We start from the raw sequence: 18,470 nt of genomic DNA, 5'->3' as shown, positions 1-18,470 counted from the left end.
CCTGATCGTTGGTCGCTGTCACACATAACGAGATCGTTAGCGGGATCGTTGCTACGTCACAAAAAGTGTGACGTTGCAACGATATCGTTAACAATATCATTATGTGTGAAGGTACCTTTAGCCAAAGCGACATGACGCTGTAACACGGTAGCTGCAAATGGAGGCTCTACTAAGAACTGACATGGGGGGTGAATAGTTTTATACACTGAAGTTTTCAGTACTTTTGACCTATTTGTATTTCTATAATCTTTACAGGTTCAATGTCTCAGGGGTGCGATCTGGTCAGGGGTGCGATCTGGTCAGGGGTGCAATCTGGTCAGGGGTGCAATCTGGTCAGGGATGCGATCTGGTCAGGGGTGTGATCTGGTCTGGGGTGCGATCTGGTCTGGGGTGCGATCTGGTCAGGGGTGCGATCTGGTCTGGGGTGCGATCTGGTCAGGGGTGCGATCTGGTCAGGGGTGCGATCTGGTCAGGGGTGCGATCTGGTCTGGGGTGCGATCGGTCAGGGATGCGATCTGGTCAGGGGTGCGATCTGGTCAGGGGTGCGATCTGGTCAGGGGTGCGATCTGGTCAGGTGTGCGATCTGGTCAGGGATGCGATCTGGTCAGGGATGCGATCTGGTCTGGGGTGCGATCTGGTCTGGGGTGCGATCTGGTCAGGGGTGCGATCTGGTCAGGGGTGCGATCTGGTCTGGGGTGCGATCTGGTCTGGGGTGCAATCTGGTCAGGGGTGCGATCTGGTCAGGGATGCGATCTGGTCAGGTGTGCGATCTGGTCAGGGATGCGATCTGGTCAGGGGTGCGATCTGGTCAGGGATGCAATCTGGTCAGGTGTGCGATCTGGTCAGGGATGCGATCTCGTCAGGGATGCGATCTGGTCTGGGGTGCGATCTGGTCTGGGGTGCAATCTGGTCTGGGGTGCGATCTGGTCTGGGGTGCGATCTGGTCTGGGGTGCGATCTGGTCTGGGATGCGATCTGGTCAGGGGTGCAATCTGGTCAGGGGTGCGATCTGGTCAGGGATGCGATCTGGTCAGGTGTGCAATCTGGTCAGGGATGCGATCTGGTCAGGGATGCGATCTGGTCAGGGGTGCAATCTGGTCAGGGGTACGATCTGGTCAGGGGTACGATCGGTCAGGGATGCGATCTGGTCAGGGGTGCGATCTGGTCAGGGGTGCGATCTGGTCAGGGATGCGATCTGGTCAGGGGTGCAATCTGGTCAGGGGTGCGATCTGGTCAGGGATGCGATCTGGTCAGGTGTGCAATCTGGTCAGGGATGCGATCTGGTCAGGGATGCGATCTGGTCTGGGGTGCGATCTGGTCTGGGGTGCGATCTGGTCTGAGGTGCGATCTGGTCAGGGGTTTTGATCTGGTCAGGGGTGCAATCTGGTCAGGGGTGCGATCTGGTCAGGGATGCGATCTGGTCAGGGATGCGATCTGGTCAGGTGTGCAATCTGGTCAGGGATGCGATCTGGTCAGGGATGCGATCTGGTCAGGGGTGCAATCTGGTCAGGGGTGCGATCTGGTCAGGGATGCGATCTGGTCAGGGATGCGATCTGGTCAGGGGTGCGATCTGGTCAGGGATGCGATCTGGTCAGGGGTGCAATCTGGTCAGGGGTGCGATCTGGTCAGGGATGCGATCTGGTCAGGTGTGCAATCTGGTCAGGGATGCGATCTGGTCAGGGATGCGATCTGGTCAGGGATGCGATCTGGTCAGGGGTGTGATCTGGTCAGGGGTGCGATCTGGTCAGGGGTGCGATCTGGTCAGGGGTGTGATCTGGTCTGGGGTGCGATCTGGTCAGGGGTTTTGATCTGGTCAGTGGTGCAATCTGGTCAGGGGTTTTGATCTGGTCAGGGGTGCGATCGGGTCAGGGGTGCAATCTGGTCTTGGGTGCGGTCTGGTCAGGGGTGAGATCTGGTCTGGAGTTTTGATCTGGTCAGGGGTGCGATCTTGTCAGGGGTTTTGATCTGGTCAGGGATGCGATCTGGTCAGGGGTGCGATCTTGTCAGGGGTTTTGATCTGGTCAGGGGTACGATCTGGCTGGGTGTGATCTGGTCAGTGGTTTTGATCTGGTCTGGAGTTTTGATCTGGTCAGGTGTGCGATCTGGTCAGGGGTGCGATCTGGTCTGGGGTGCGATCTTGTCAGGGGTTTTGATCTGGTCAGGGATGCGATCTGGTCAGGGGTGCGATCTTGTCAGGGGTTTTGATCTGGTCAGGGGTACGATCTGGTTGGGTGTGATCTGGTCAGTGGTTTTGATCTGGTCTGGAGTTTTGATCTGGTCAGGTGTGCGATCTGGTCAGGGGTGCGATCTGGTCTGGGGTGCGATCTTGTCAGGGGTTTTGATCTGGTCAGGGTGCGATCTTGTCAGGGGTTTTGATCTGGTCAGGGGTTTTGATCTGGTCTGGGGTTTTGATCTGGTCAGGGGTTTGGATCTGGTCAGGGGTTTGGATCTGGTCAGGGGTTTTGATCTGGTCAGGGGTACGATCAGGTCAGGGGTGCGATCTGGTCAGGGGTGCGATCTGGTCTGGGGTGCGATCTTGTCAGGGGTTTTGATCTGGTCAGGGGTTTTGATCTGGTCTGGGGTTTTGATCTTGTCAGGGGTTTTGATCTGGTCAGGGGTTTTTATCTGGTCTGGGGTTTTGATCTGGTCTGGGGTTTGGATCTGGTCAGGGGTTTGGATCTGGTCAGGGGTTTTGATCTTGTCGGGGGTGCATCTTATAATATTAGCACCCCATTTTATCTCTTTTCCCTCTGAAGTGAGGTGTGTCATGCAGCCATAAAAATGTTAATTTTGCATAAAACTAAGGTAAACTGAGCAGAGGATCAGTAATGCTAATATTACCGCAATGAATGGGGACAATGGCGGCCTCTCTGTTCGTATTGATAAGTTTGGGATTTCAGGCAGGACACATAGGACATTGGCGCCACATTGTAATGTCTGGGGAGTGATGCGCCTTCTCTGAGGCGCGGAAGGATTCGAGGAGAAAGAAATAAGTGCCGGACAATCAGCCTAGAGTCAGTTAGTCAGCCACCACATGGCGCCATCGATGCCAGCCCCGCCCCGTTTCCTGACGTCATCGCGTTTCGAGCACGTACTCTTTTAATTGATTGTTCCGCCGCTGCTGGAGAGCGGGGGTTTCTGTACCGCGCTTCGAGCACCGCGTGTGTATTCATCCGCCATAAGCCTCAGCGCTTGTAGAGGAAGCACAGGGCGAATCATCGTCATCGAGACACCGAGAAGCCGCTGCCTTCTGCCCGGAGAACATGTCGGCCACCGTGACGCGCGAAAAGAGGAGCACGGCCACCGCCACCGTCGCCACCAATAACAACGGCGATAATGGCAGCGGGGAGCCTGTGGCCGACGGGCCGGAGCTGCTGGAGAACTGCGGCGTGTGTAAGGGCCGGCTGCGGGCGGAGCGGGAGCCTCAGCTGCTGCCGTGCCTGCACACCATGTGCAAGATGTGCCTGAGCGCCGAGCCCGCCGAGGCCAGCCTGGACCCCGGAGCCGGTAAGTGTTTCCCGCCATTGGCCACGCGTCCCGCCAGTGTCCTCGGCCTGTGCGGCCTCCCGCGGCGCGGCCCCCTCCCGACCCCGCGCCGGGCCCATGAGGCCGGGGCTGCAGAACAAAGGGCTGCCCGCCCTGCAGGCCGCGATGGCGCCGAGGGGCCCAGCTCCGCGGCCCCGCCCGGGACCCCACCGGCCCGGCCGCACCCCCCACACTGCCCCCGCCTGGCCGGGGGACTACAAGTGCCGTAATGCCCTGATCTCCGAATCGCAGCACTACAGGGCCCAGCCTGCATGATAGTAACCGCAGGGCCTCTAATAGCGCCATTTCTGATTGTCCTGATGTGGAACTACAAGTACCAGCAGGCGTCCTAAACTTTCTAGAACTTTTCAGTGTCCCTGCTCCCAGCATGCACTGAGCCCTGCATTACTTTCCCTGTAACACTTGATCTCTGCAGGAAAACACTGACTGGCCTCGTGCTGAACTACAAGTACCAGCATGCACTGAGATCCTAAACTTTTAGCTGTAGCTCCCAGCACGTGGTGCATGCAGCCTAATAACTGGTAGAACTACAGGTCTCAGCACGGAGACTACTCTGCATTAACCCTTGTGATCCTCCATTACATAGCATTAGGTTGTGGGTTGCTGCTGACCTTCAGAGTTCTTGCTTTTTCTGCTCCAGGGCTTTTCCATGTGTAAGTCCCATGCTAGCCAGTTCTGTACAAGATTTTTTTTTTTTTTTTGTTCTACATACATTTTTATTGAATCTAAGCAATTACCAAAACCCTATTCACCTTCATGGGAAGGGGGAGAATCCTTAGGATATGGAATAAGCTTCACAATTGCGGTGGAATCTGACCCATGTGAACATATCCCAGAATGCAATGACTCCTTTATTTAAAGGGTTAAGTGGGTAGCCTGCTAATTATCAGCCAAGCGGGGTTCTCCCAGTAAACGTGCCCTATAGGGGGGAAATATTCTGACTGCTCAGATTGTTGTATATTTTTTTTTTTTTTTTCCAACCAAGTGTCTCTATGGAGCCCCCTCTAAAGTTACAGGGGTTGTGGAGGGTTTTTATATCGATGTCCTATCCTTGAGGTGGGATATTATCACTATCTGGGGGTTTGGCACTTGGCATCACCGTCGGTCACCATTTTGTGGATGAATGTGGGTAGTGGCTGTTGTGGGGTCCTGCCTATCAACCGTACAGCCTCAGCCCCTGATGAAGCCAGTGTAGCTGGTGAAACCTGCCGGGGGCCTGGGAGCTTATTTTACCAGCTAGTCGGTGTGGTTTTCGAGTAATTTCAAGGTTGAGAATATAGGTAGCAGCCGCACCAATATATCCTTCCCCTATAAAATACACGGATGGGACAAGGAATACAAAATTAATAAAATAACATAAGCAATAGTTTGTCATCAGATACATACTGACTAAACACATTTTCAATATTTTCCTTTAATAGTTTGATTAAAAGTTAAATTGAATAGTCTTTAAGTAGGTTCTATATGCCTCTGGCAATTTAATAATGGTATGTTTACCCTACGCTAATGATTGAATTGCAATTGTCTTATTAATCAATTTAAGCCCTTGACAAAGTGTAGAAGAACCGTGCATACATAAGGCCCGAAATAATAAGGCACCAACTTCTAGTACTATCTTTATAAACAACAGAAACCAGCACACAAAGCTGCCAATGGTGCATTTTTTTGAACCACAAATCCCAGCATGTTCCAAATTATGTGAAGTCTGCATGCAGTTGAGCTTACTGGGGTGTTAATGTATAAGATTAGGACTTTAGAGCATGTGGGGAGTTGTAGTTAGCTGGAGGCCACAGGTTGGAGACCACTACACTTGGTAATCTTCCCTCCATTCTCTCTGCAGTTAAATCCATTCTATTGTTCCTTCTTATCAGCCAGATGTGTGGCAGGAAGTGCAGATACCTCCCTGCCCCCATCTTCACTCTAAACTCCTAGGTGTAAGCCCCTGCTCACTGTTGTAAGGTAACCAATCTAATCTGCATGTATTTGTCCTGCACCAGCTGCACACATTAGAAGTCTTTACTGCACTATTGGAAGTGGCCTCTCATTGTCAGAAGGAAGAAACATCAATCATGGCATATGAGTTGCAGGACTTTTTTTTTTTTTTTTTTTAAATTTCTGCAAAAGAATGACTGGTGTACTATAATCTGCTAATACAAATAGAGAAAAAGGCCAGCACATCAACCTAGTGTGAACAGGCGCCAACCCCCCAAAAAAGCATAGGTTGCACCATGATTTACCAAGAATGTTTAGCGCATTGAAGGTGTATTGGCATATCTATACGTTAAGTACCTTTTCTACTGTATTTTTCACAGCAACCCAAAACCCACTTATTTATCAGAGTGCCAATACCGCAATTTAACATCACAGAAGACTTGCAAAATACTGTCCCTTACACACACATGCACACTACCCCTCTACGAAATACATACAGACCCTCTGTAAAACATACACATACTGCCCTACTGCAAAAAAATATACACGCATGCACTAACTGCCCCTCTGCAAAATACACACATAGGTCACAGGGGGGCACATCACATTGGGTACATAGCAGGGGGCACAAAGCTGGGAGCCTTAGATCACAGGGGTGCATATAGCTGGAGGCAGATATATCACAGGGAGACAGATCATTGGGGGGGGGGGGGGGGCACAGAAATCACAAGCAGACAGGTACAGAGCTACCTGCACAGAGATCGCTCTGGACTCTCTGGCAGCAGCTCCTCTTCTGGGACAGCATTGGGCGCTCACCCTGCCTACCCAATGGCATCAAGTTATGTGCAGGCAGCATTCTGTTACGAACGCTGCATACTGTGCATTTGGGGGTTAAAGGGCTGGCAGGATACGGCTGCCGCCCGAGCATTGCGGACTCTAGGGACATGCCTGCGGGCTGCCTGCTGCCCATGGGCTGTAGGTTCCCCACCTCTGGTTTAAATGTATTAGAGACTAAAAGATGCAAATACATTTGAACATCGGAAGGGAGTGGAGTGTGCAGTGGCAAGCCTGGCGTGTGCCCCCTGTGGTACGCGCGCCATAGGTTCGCCATCACTGTTCTAGAGTAATCATTCTAACTATAAATTGCTAAAACAAGAAATCAGCCCATTTTATCCAATTTCACAGATGCGCTTTGGAGGCTGCTGACTTTATTATTATTTATTTATATAGCACCATTAATTCCATGGTGCTGTACATGAGAAGGGGTTACATCAAAATAAAAATCACTTACAGTAAACAAAGCTAACAATGACAGACTGGTACAGAGGGAAGAGGACCCTGCCCTTGCGGGCTTACATTCTACAGGATTATGGGGAAGGAGACAGGAGGCCGAGGGTTGCAGTAGCTCCAATGGTGTTGAGGTGGCCGTGTGGTCTTTACAGGCTGTAAGCTTCCTTGAAGAGGTGGGTTTTCAGGTTTCTTTTGAAGGATCCAAAAGTAGTGGATAACCGGATGTGTTGGGGCACTGAATTCCAGAGGATGGGGGATATTCGGGAGAAGTCTTGGAGGCGATTGAGTGAGGAGCGAATAAGCGTGGAGGAAAAGAGGTCTTGGGAGGACCGGCGATTACGTGAGGGAAGATATTGAGAGATTAGTGTGGAAATATACAGAGGAGAAAGATTATGGATGGCTTTGTAGGTCAGTGTTACATAGTGGATGCTTTCCTGAAACGGAAAGTACTTGCAAGCAACATAATGCAAAGAATAGCAGGTTTACCCAGAATCCTTTGCAGTAGGCGGAGCTATGCAAATCATCTCTTTCCACCCCTGTCTAATCCACAGCGCTTGGAACCGCCAAGCGTGCAATGCTGCGGATTAGTTTCTAAATTTACACAGCCAACCAATTCCTACCTGTGTACACGTGTTTCGGGCTTTAGGCCCTCATCAGCACAGGGCTGGAATTGGTTGGCTGTATGGAGTGGGGCTCGGTGAGCAAGCGATACACACATGCTAGCCACCTTAGGGAGAGACCCAAGTTGGGCTAAATGTAGCGGGACGAAAGAGACCGAAAAGCCCTCTACTTAAAGGAAATACATAGTGGATGCTTTCCTGAAACGGAAAGTACTTGCAAGCAACATAATGCAAAGAATAGCAGGTTTACCCAGAATCCTTTGCAGTAGGCGGAGCTATGCAAATCATCTCTTTCCACCCCTGTCTAATCCACAGCGCTTGGAACCGCCAAGCGTGCAATGCTGCGGATTAGTTTCTAAATTTACACAGCCAACCAATTCCTACCTGTGTACACGTGTTTCGGGCTTTAGGCCCTCATCAGCACAGGGCTGGAATTGGTTGGCTGTATGGAGTGGGGCTCGGTGAGCAAGCGATACACACATGCTAGCCACCTTAGGGAGAGACCCAAGTTGGGCTAAATGTAGCGGGACGAAAGAGACCGAAAAGCCCTCTACTTAAAGGAAATACATAGTGGATGCTTTCCTGAAACGGAAAGTACTTGCAAGCAACATAATGCAAAGAATAGCAGGTTTACCCAGAATCCTTTGCAGTAGGCGGAGCTATGCAAATCATCTCTTTCCACCCCTGTCTAATCCACAGCGCTTGGAACCGCCAAGCGTGCAATGCTGCGGATTAGTTTCTAAATTTACACAGCCAACCAATTCCTACCTGTGTACACGTGTTTCGGGCTTTAGGCCCTCATCAGCACAGGGCTGGAATTGGTTGGCTGTATGGAGTGGGGCTCGGTGAGCAAGCGATACACACATGCTAGCCACCTTAGGGAGAGACCCAAGTTGGGCTAAATGTAGCGGGACGAAAGAGACCGAAAAGCCCTCTACTTAAAGGAAATACATAGTGGATGCTTTCCTGAAACGGAAAGTACTTGCAAGCAACATAATGCAAAGAATAGCAGGTTTACCCAGAATCCTTTGCAGTAGGCGGAGCTATGCAAATCATCTCTTTCCACCCCTGTCTAATCCACAGCGCTTGGAACCGCCAAGCGTGCAATGCTGCGGATTAGTTTCTAAATTTACACAGCCAACCAATTGTCCCGCTACATTTAGCCCAACTTGGGTCTCTCCCTAAGGTGGCTAGCATGTGTGTATCGCTTGCTCACCGAGCCCCACTCCATACAGCCAACCAATTCCAGCCCTGTGCTGATGAGGGCCTAAAGCCCGAAACACGTGTACACAGGTAGGAATTGGTTGGCTGTGTAAATTTAGAAACTAATCCGCAGCATTGCACGCTTGGCGGTTCCAAGCGCTGTGGATTAGACAGGGGTGGAAAGAGATGATTTGCATAGCTCCGCCTACTGCAAAGGATTCTGGGTAAACCTGCTATTCTTTGCATTATGTTGCTTGCAAGTACTTTCCGTTTCAGGAAAGCATCCACTATGTATTTCCTTTAAGTAGAGGGCTTTTCGGTCTCTTTCGTCCCGCTACATTTAGCCCAACTTGGGTCTCTCCCTAAGGTGGCTAGCATGTGTGTATCGCTTGCTCACCGAGCCCCACTCCATACAGCCAACCAATTCCAGCCCTGTGCTGATGAGGGCCTAAAGCCCGAAACACGTGTACACAGGTAGGAATTGGTTGGCTGTGTAAATTTAGAAACTAATCCGCAGCATTGCACGCTTGGCGGTTCCAAGCGCTGTGGATTAGACAGGGGTGGAAAGAGATGATTTGCATAGCTCCGCCTACTGCAAAGGATTCTGGGTAAACCTGCTATTCTTTGCATTATGTTGCTTGCAAGTACTTTCCGTTTCAGGAAAGCATCCACTATGTATTTCCTTTAAGTAGAGGGCTTTTCGGTCTCTTTCGTCCCGCTACATTTAGCCCAACTTGGGTCTCTCCCTAAGGTGGCTAGCATGTGTGTATCGCTTGCTCACCGAGCCCCACTCCATACAGCCAACCAATTCCAGCCCTGTGCTGATGAGGGCCTAAAGCCCGAAACACGTGTACACAGGTAGGAATTGGTTGGCTGTGTAAATTTAGAAACTAATCCGCAGCATTGCACGCTTGGCGGTTCCAAGCGCTGTGGATTAGACAGGGGTGGAAAGAGATGATTTGCATAGCTCCGCCTACTGCAAAGGATTCTGGGTAAACCTGCTATTCTTTGCATTATGTTGCTTGCAAGTACTTTCCGTTTCAGGAAAGCATCCACTATGTATTTCCTTTAAGTAGAGGGCTTTTCGGTCTCTTTCGTCCCGCTACATTTAGCCCAACTTGGGTCTCTCCCTAAGGTGGCTAGCATGTGTGTATAGGTCAGTGTTAGTAATTTAAACTGGATACGCTGGGAAATTGGGAGCCAGTGAAGGGATTTGCAAAGAGGTGAAGCAGGAGTGCAGCGAGGAGAGAGATTAGTCGGGCAGCAGAGTTAGGGCAGTCTCACACGTCCAGATATTTCCAGTACCGGAATTATCTGTGTGCCGGTGCGTTTCTGTGGCACACGTGTGCCCACTGGGTACCACGCGCACCGTGCCGGAGACAGCGCTAAAGTTTAGCGCTGTCCCTGGCATCGTGCTGAAGCCCCATTCATATCTTCCCTGCAGCAGCGTTTTTGAGCTGGATGCGACAGGAGGTGGCGAGAGCTTGGATGTGTGGTTTGAAGGACAGGGCAGAGTCAAGGGTTACTCCGAGGCAGCGGATTTTGGGGACAGGGGAAAGTGTGATTTCATTTATTTTGATAGATAGATCAAGTAGGGAAGATGTGCGTGATGGAGGAAAGATGAGAGTTCAGATTTGTCCACATTGAGCTTGAGGAAGCGAGAGAAGGAGGATATGGACTTTAGACTTGGCCAACCTTAGTAGTAATTGGGGCTTAGTGGCCCATAAGACAATTTTGTGGAGTTAAATGACCGCTGGTAAATATTTTCAGATCGGCTGTTTATCCTTTTTACACAGACTGTACTCCAGATGTGCACTGATGATCATTCAGTGAATATCCGAAATGTGCTGCTTCTGTGCAGGTAGACTTGTATTGTTCTCGGCAGCACATTGTACTGTGTAAAAAGACTGTTTTGCTTGTTGGATGGGTGATGAACAGCCTGGTAATCACAGTACACAAGTGAAGTAAGGACACTTATTCCATATAATTGAGTGATGTAAATCCACGTTGGAATGGGGGGAGGTCTCCTTTGGGTCTCCATTTTTATGGATTTAAGCCACCCTTTTTAATATGCAGATGGAGATTCATCACGTTGGCCCCATGTGTGCCTCAGTTTTCAGTGTTGTGGCGATGTTGGGCTTCCTTAAAGGGAACCTGTCACCTGAATTTGGCGGGACCAGTTTTGGGTCATATGGGCGGAGTTTTCGGGTGTTTGATTTACCCTTTCCTTACCTGCTGGCTGCATGCTGGCCGAAATATTGGATTGAAGTTCATTCTCTGTCTTCCATAGTACACGCCTGCGCAAGGTAAGATTACTTTGCGCAGGCGTGTACTACGGAGGACAGAGAATGAACTTCAATCCAATATTTCGGCCAGCATGCAGCCAGCAGGTAAGGAAAGGGTGTATCAAACACCCGAAAACTCCGCCCATATGACCCAAAACCAGTGCCGCCAAATTCAGGTGACAGGTTCCCTTTAAGAGCATTGACATATAAAATAGAATAATAGTATTAATATTTATTATATTTAATTTAATATATAATTATAGTATTATTAATTATTAATATTATTATAATAATTAATATATTAATATCGATTTAATAGTTTGTTTAGTGTATGTGATATTTGTAACTTGTATGTAACCCCTTCTCATGTATACAGCACCATGGAATCAATGGTGCTATATAAATAAATAATAATAATATGTTTGCCCTTCCATGCTGCAATTTTAACTTTGCCTACTGTTTCTATGTTGATAGCTATAATAATGATGTGCTGGATCTTTTATGAACTCCCCATAAAGGGTTAAAATCGTATGTGCACAGCATGCACATTCTAGTCCCAAACAGACTGCAGAGAGAAATGGGGCAAAGATGTTAAATAAAAATCAGGTCTGTCTACTTGTTTCTCACTGCATAGAATTGTAAAAACCCCAACTATCATCTAAGCAAAGTAATTCTGTCTTTAAAGGGAACCTGTCACCCCCCCAACGCGTTCTTAACTAAGAGCCACCTTGAGTAGCACTAATGCTGCATCCTGTAGAATGTAAGCCCGCAAGGGCAGGGTCCTCGCCCCTCTGTATCAGTCCGTCATTGTTAGTTTGTTTACTGTATGTGATATTTGTAACTTGTATGTAACCCCTTCTCATGTACAGCACCATGGAATCAATGGTGCTATATAAATAAATAATAATAATTCTGTCATGGTGACTTTTAGTTGGGGTCCCTGCCAAAGCTCAACTCTTCATTTTTATAATTTGCCCCTCATACCTGTATTTTTTCCAGGGGGGCATGTCTTTTCCCCCCAGACACAAAAGCCTCCCAGCCATCACTCAGCCCCTCCGTGCACCGCCTCCACTTCCTTCATTAACGTCTCCGGCGCCTGCGCTGTAAGTTCCCATCATGTGATGGGAGTCGAAGAGCAGTGCAAACTGCACATACCCGAAAAAAATAAACTTACAGCATTGGGGACGTTAATGAAGGAAGTGGAGGCGGTGCACGGAGGGGCTGAGTGATGGCTGGGAGGCTTTTGTGTCTGGGGGAAAAAGACATGCCCCCCTGGAAAAATTACAGGTATGAGGGGCAAATTATAAAAATGATAGTTGAGCTTTGGCAGGGACCCAACTAAACGAGCCACCATGAGAGAATGCAGCATTAGTGCTGCACAAGGTGGCTCTCTTAGTTAAAACTGCCTGGGGGGTGACAGGTTCCTTTTAAGGACTATACATTTTACCCATCAGTTGAGTGAAGGGTCAGTCCAGGAGGGTAAAAAAACAAATTTCTCCCAAGATTCTCGACAAAGGTGCTTCTTTCCAAGTGTACTAATCTGATAAATTAAAATTATGGTCACTATTTAGTCCTTTTGAGATTGAAGCTTTGAGAACAGCCATTTATATTCCTAGTAATACCAGAACATGTCTCATTATGGGCAGTTCTTCAGTATCGGCTGTTGTGTACATGAGAACTTGCACCATTTCTGGCTATTATGATTTGTCCTGTATTTGCACCAGTTTTCCACTCTGCCTCCATTTTCAGATCTTTGAACCGGTGGGAGGAGATGAGCTGCTGTGACGTCTCCCACACAGATTCCTGTTTGTTTCTTTTTTTAAAGCACATGTTCAAACTTCTCAGCAGCCTGGAGATTATATAGTTAGTACTAAGCTGTGTGACTGTGACTCTAGCTCTTGGATAAGCCAGATCTTTCTCCAGGTTTTTGCTGCCTGATGTGAGCATTATATTTTTCTCTCTTCTTTTCCTTTTTTCTTCAAAGGACCACATTGTCATACTGAACCAATCCCACAGACTAAAATAAAAGGGGATTTCCACTACTAGAACAACCCCTTATACTAAATTATCAGCGCCAATAAAATAAAGCTTGTACTCTCAATAAAATAAAGCTTGTACTCTCAATAAAATAAAGCTTGTAAATAGAAATAAACTAATACATCTGTACAATGGTGGCAATGATGAACTGCGCAGGGGTACGGACCTCGGCTGAATCATGGGAGCCGAATGCAGCGCTGGATATTCTGAGGCAGCCGACATGTGGTTGGCATCCTAGAATTGGCCTGCATGAACTTGTCGCCTAACTGAGCCACATCTCTGTACTGAAAATCCCGAAATCTAGTCTGCAATGCAACATAAGTTTCAGAAATCCCATTTTACTATACCATACTGTAAAATATCGCTATATCAAGGGTCTTGGATTGTAGAAAGACTTTATCCCATACTGGTAAATGGAAGCTCAGGACCATTTTCTCTATTTTACTTTGGTATGCTTGTATAGGTCCTAATGCTAAACTAAAAAATGGTATCCGCTTTGCAACATTCATCCCTGAGATCGTGCTGTGAATCCACATGCAGGTTCGGCTGATTGTACTCTGGTGTCTATATACTCACAATTGCATCAACCCACTTCACTTCCAGGCGCTCTTGCATGTCGCTTTAAATCTCGCTTCCTCAGTGCTGGCACATCAGATTACTGTAAAATGGGTATCCTTTATGTTAATGTAAGAACCTATACAGCCATACCAGAGTTTCAGTTTACTTCTATTGCTTTTTATAGAATGGCAACTTTCGGCCTGGTTGGATGTTTCTTACTTTTTTTTAAATTGAAGTTGTACTGCTCATGGAGTTAGGGCTGTCACCTAATCCAATGAGAAATCTACATTCTGCTTCTCCCTAGCCTGAAGTTACAGATTCCAGTGAGTCAAATATAGTATACAGGTCCTTCTCAAAAAATTAGCATATAGTGTTAAATTTCATTATTTACCATAATGTAATGATTACAATTAAACTTTCATATATTATAGATTCATTATCCACCATCTGAAGTTTGTCACGTCTTTTATTGTTTTAATACTGATGATTTTGGCATACAACTCCTGGTAACCCAAAAAACCTGTCTCAATAAATTAGCATATTTCACCCATCCAATCAAATAAAAGTGTTTTTTAATAACAAACAAAAAAACCATCAAATAATAATGTTCAGTTATGCACTCAATACTTGGTCGGGAATCCTTTGGCAGAAATGACTGCTTCAATGCGGCGTGGCATGGAGGCAATCAGCCTGTGACACTTCTGAGATGTTATGGAGGCCCAGGATGCTTCAATAGCGGCCTTAAGCTCATCCAGAGTGTTGGGTCTTGCGTCTCTCAACTTTCTCTTCACAATATCCCACAGATTCTCTATGGGGTTCAGGTCAGGAGAGTTGGCAGGCCAATTGAGCACAGTAATACCATGGTCAGTAAACCATTTACCAGTGGTTTTGGCACTGTGAGCAGGTGCCAGGTCGTGCTGAAAAATGAAATCTTCATCTCCATAAAGCATTTCAGCCGATGGAAGCATGAAGTGCTCCAAAATCTCCTGATAGCTAGCTGCATTGACCCTGCCCTTGATGAAACACAGTGGACCAACACCAGCAGCTGACATGGCACCCCACACCATCACTGACTGTGGGTACTTGACACTGGACTTCAGGCATTTTGGCATTTCCTTCTCCCCAGTCTTCCTCCAGACTCTGGCACCTTGATTTCCGAATGACATGCAAAATTTGCTTTCATCAGAAAAAAAGTACTTGGGACCACTTAGCAACAGTCCAGTTCTGCTTCTCTGTAGCCCATTTCGGCACCTGTAGCCCATTTCCTGCACACGCCTGTGCACGGTGGCTCTGGATGTTTCCACACCAGACTCAGTCCACTGCTTCCTCAGGTTCCCCAAGGTCTGGAATCGGTCCTTCTCCACAATCTTCCTCAGGGTCCGGTCTCCTCTTCTCGTTGTACAGCGTTTTCTGCCACATTGTTTCCTTCCAACAGACTTACCATTGAGGTGCCTTGATACAGCACTCTGGGAACAGCCTATTTGTTGAGAAATTTCTTTCTGGGTCTTACCCTCTTGCTTGAGGGTGTCAATGATGGCCTTCTTGACATCTGTCAGCTCGCTAGTCTTACCCATGATGGGGGTTTTGAGTAATGAACCAGGCAGGGAGTTTATAAAAGCCTCAGGTATCTTTTGCATGTGTTTAGAGTTAATTAGTTGATTCAGAAGATTAGGGTAATAGGTCGTTTAGAGAACCTTTTCTTGATATGCTAATTTATTGAGACAGGTTTTTTGGGTTATCAGGAGTTGTATGCCAAAATCATCAGTATTAAAACAATAAAAGACGTGACAAATTTCAGTTGGTGGATAATGAATCTATAATATATGAAAGTTTAATTGTAATCATTACATTATGGTAAATAATGAAATTTAACACTATATGCTAATTTTTTGAGAAGGACCTGTATAACCCCTTAATCCCATATGACGTCCTATCCCGTCAAGGTGACCTGGGACTTAATTCCCAGTGACGGGATAGTACGTCATACGCGATCGGCCGCGCTCTCGGGGGGAGCGCGGCCGGTTGTCAGCTGCGATAGTCAGCTATGTGCCAGGAGCGGTTACGGACCGCTCCTGGCAGATTAACCCCCGGCACACCGCAATCAAACATGATCGCAGTGTTCCGAGGGCATAGGGAAGTATCGCGCAGGGAGGGGGCTCCCTGCGGGCTTTCCTGAGACTATCGGTACAAGGCGATGTGCTCACCTTGTACCGAGCGTCTCTTCCCTGCAGCAGGCCTCGGATCCAAAATGGCCACGGGGCTACTTCGGCTCCTGCAGGGACTACTTCCGGGTCCAGAGCAGGCTCTGCTAACCAAGCAGCAGGGCATGCCAGATCGCTGATCTGACACAGTGCTCTGCAAAGTGTCAGATCAGCGATCTGTCACTGTACAGTGATGTCCCCCCTGGGACAAAGTAAAAAATTTTTAATGTGTAAAAAATAAATCCTAAATAAAGAACAAAAATATTGTTCCCATAAATTGTTTTTTTTTTATTAAGATAAAGAAATGAAAAGTACACATTTAGTATCGCTGCGTCCGTAACGACCCGACCTATAAAACTGTCCCACTAGTTAACCCCTTCAGTGAACACCGTAAAAAAACGAAGCAAAAAACAACGCTTTATCATACCGCCTAACAAAAAGTGGAATAACGCGTGATCAAAAAGACGGATATAAATAATCATGGTACCGCTGAAAACGTCATCTTGTCCTGCAAAAAACGAGCCGCCATACAGCATCATCAGCGAAAAAATAAAGTTACAGTCCTCTGAATAAAGCGATGCAAAAATAATTATTTTTTTCTATAAAATAGTTTTTATCGTATAAAAAGCGCCAAAACAAAAAATGATATAAATGAGGTATCGCTGTAATCGTACTGACCCGAAGAATAAAACTGCCTTATCTATTTTACCCAACGCGGAACGGTATAAAGGCCCCCCCCCCCCCAAAAAAAAAAAAAAAGAGATTAATGAATAGCTGTTTTTTGGTAATTCTGCCTCACAAAAATCAGAATAAAAAGCGATCAAATGTCACGTGCCTGAAAACGGTACCAATAAAAACGTCAACTCGTCCCGCAAAAAAACAAGACCTCACATGATTCTGGACCAAGATACGGAAAAATTATAGCTCTCAAAATGTGGTAACGCAAAAAATATTTTTTGCAATAAAAAGCGTCTTTTAGTGTGTGACTGCTGCCAATCATAAACCCGCTATAAAAGTAAATCAAACCCCCCCCCTTCATCACCCCCTTAGTTAGGGAAACATACATACATTTAGGCCATGTTCACACAGTGCGTTTTTTACTGCGGAACCGCCGCGATTTTGCCGCTGCGGCTCCGCAGCTGTTTTCCATGCAGGGTACAGTACACTATACCCTATGGAAAACAGGAACCACTGTGCACATGATGCGGGAATTAACTAAAAAAGCCGCGCTGAATAGCTGCGGTAAAAAAGTACCATGTCACTTCTTTTTGCGGAACTGCAGCGGTTCTGCACCCATAGACCTCCATTGTGAGGTAAAACCCGCAGATGAAAAAAATATCTGCGGGTTTTCTGCGCTTTGTGGTGCAGAACCGCTGCAGTGTGGCTGCCACCCCCCCTGCTCCGATGCCCCCCCCCCCCTATGCTTACCCGGCCTCCCGGTGTCCGTCCGTCCGTCTTCTCCCTGGGCGCCGCCATCTTCCAAAATGGCGGGCGCAGTGCGCCTGCCGAATCTGCCGGCAGATTCGTTCCAAAGTGAGTTTTGATCACTGAGAGGTGTTATCTCAGTGATCAAAATAAAAAAAAATATAGTAAATGACCCCCCCCCCCCCTTTTGTCACCCCCATAGGTAGGGACAATAAAAAAAAGAATTTTTTTTTTTCCCCACTAAAGTTAGAATAGGGGTAGGGTATTTTCAGCCATTTTAACGCTAAAAAAAACTTCCTAGAAAACACAGACTCTGCATAGAAAACGGCATTAAAAAACGCACTAAAAAAACACATCAAAAAACGCACAAAAAAAGAACCTGCGTTTTCTGCCAAGAGCTGCGGTTTTTAGTGCAGAAAAAACAGCAGGGAAATCAGGAACGTGTGAACATGGCCTTAAATTTTTTTTTAATTTCCATTTTCCCATTGGGGCTGGGGCTACATTTACGGTTGGGATTGGGGTTAGGGGTGTGGTTAGGGTTATGGTTGGGATTAGGGTTGGGGCTAGGATTAGGGTTTCAGTTATAATTGGGGGGTTTCCACTGTTTAGGCACATCAGGGGCTCTCCAAACATGACATGGCGTCCGATCTCAATTCCAGCCAATTCTGTGTTGAAAAAGTAAAACAGTGCTCCTTCCCTTCCGAGCTCTCCCGTGTGCCCAAACAGTGGTTTACCCCAACATATGGGGTATCGGTGTACTCAGGACAAATTGGACAACAACTATTGGGGTCCAATTTCTCTTGTTACCCTTGAGAAAATAAAAATTTAGGTGTCTAAAAAAACATTTTTGTGGGGAAAAAACAATTTTTTTATTTTCACGACTCTGCGTTATAAACTGTAGTGAAACACATCTAGATAAGTTCCTTAGGGGGTTTACTTTCCAAAATGGTGTCACTTCTGTGGGGTTTCTACTGTTTAGGTGCATCAGTGGCTCTCCAAACGCAACATGGCGTCCCATCTCAATTCCAGTCAATTTTGCATTGAAAAGTCAAATGGCGCTCCTTCCCTTCCGATAACTGCCATGCGCCCAAACAGTGGTTTACCCCCACATGTGGGGTGTCGGTGTACTCAGAACAAATGACAAACTTTTGAGGTCCAATTTCTTCTCTTACCCTTGGGGAAAATAAAACAAATTGGAGCTGAAGTTAATTTTTTGTGAAAAAAAGTTAAATGTTCATTTTTCTTAACCCCTTCATGACCTTGGGATTTTTCGTTTTTCCGTGTTCGTTTTTCACTCCCTCCTTCCCAGAGCCATAACTTTTTTTTTTTTCCGTGAATTTGGCCATGTGAGGGCTTATTTTTTGCGGGACGAGT

At 47.1% G+C, this 18,470-nt stretch overlaps 1 protein-coding gene, 1 long non-coding RNA gene and 1 other non-coding gene across 3 annotated transcripts in view; all 3 read left to right on the top strand.

Moving 5' to 3' along the window:
• LOC138650859 (uncharacterized) overlaps positions 1-18,470 on the top strand; it is a 248,354-nt gene that overhangs the window by 120,384 nt on the left and 109,500 nt on the right. The gene's annotated exons all lie outside the window — the stretch shown is intronic.
• The window catches only part of TRIM28 (tripartite motif containing 28), a 32,887-nt gene continuing 17,376 nt past the window's right edge, over positions 2,960-18,470 (top strand). Inside the window, exon 1 of the mRNA XM_069740776.1 lies at positions 2,960-3,506. Coding sequence (XP_069596877.1) covers positions 3,263-3,506 — 244 coding nt within the window. The 5' untranslated portion in view covers positions 2,960-3,262. The remainder of the gene's footprint in view (positions 3,507-18,470) is intronic.
• On the top strand, positions 13,047-13,187 carry LOC138652361 (small nucleolar RNA SNORD94). Its single transcript, XR_011315630.1, has one exon. It is a non-coding gene; the product is annotated as a small nucleolar RNA SNORD94 (small nucleolar RNA).

This window comes from Ranitomeya imitator, chromosome 10, assembly GCF_032444005.1.
Source record: "Ranitomeya imitator isolate aRanImi1 chromosome 10, aRanImi1.pri, whole genome shotgun sequence".
Lineage (NCBI taxonomy): Eukaryota > Metazoa > Chordata > Amphibia > Anura > Dendrobatidae > Ranitomeya > Ranitomeya imitator.
Note: the sequence above shows the minus strand (reverse complement) of the source record. Positions and strands in the feature narration are given on the sequence as shown.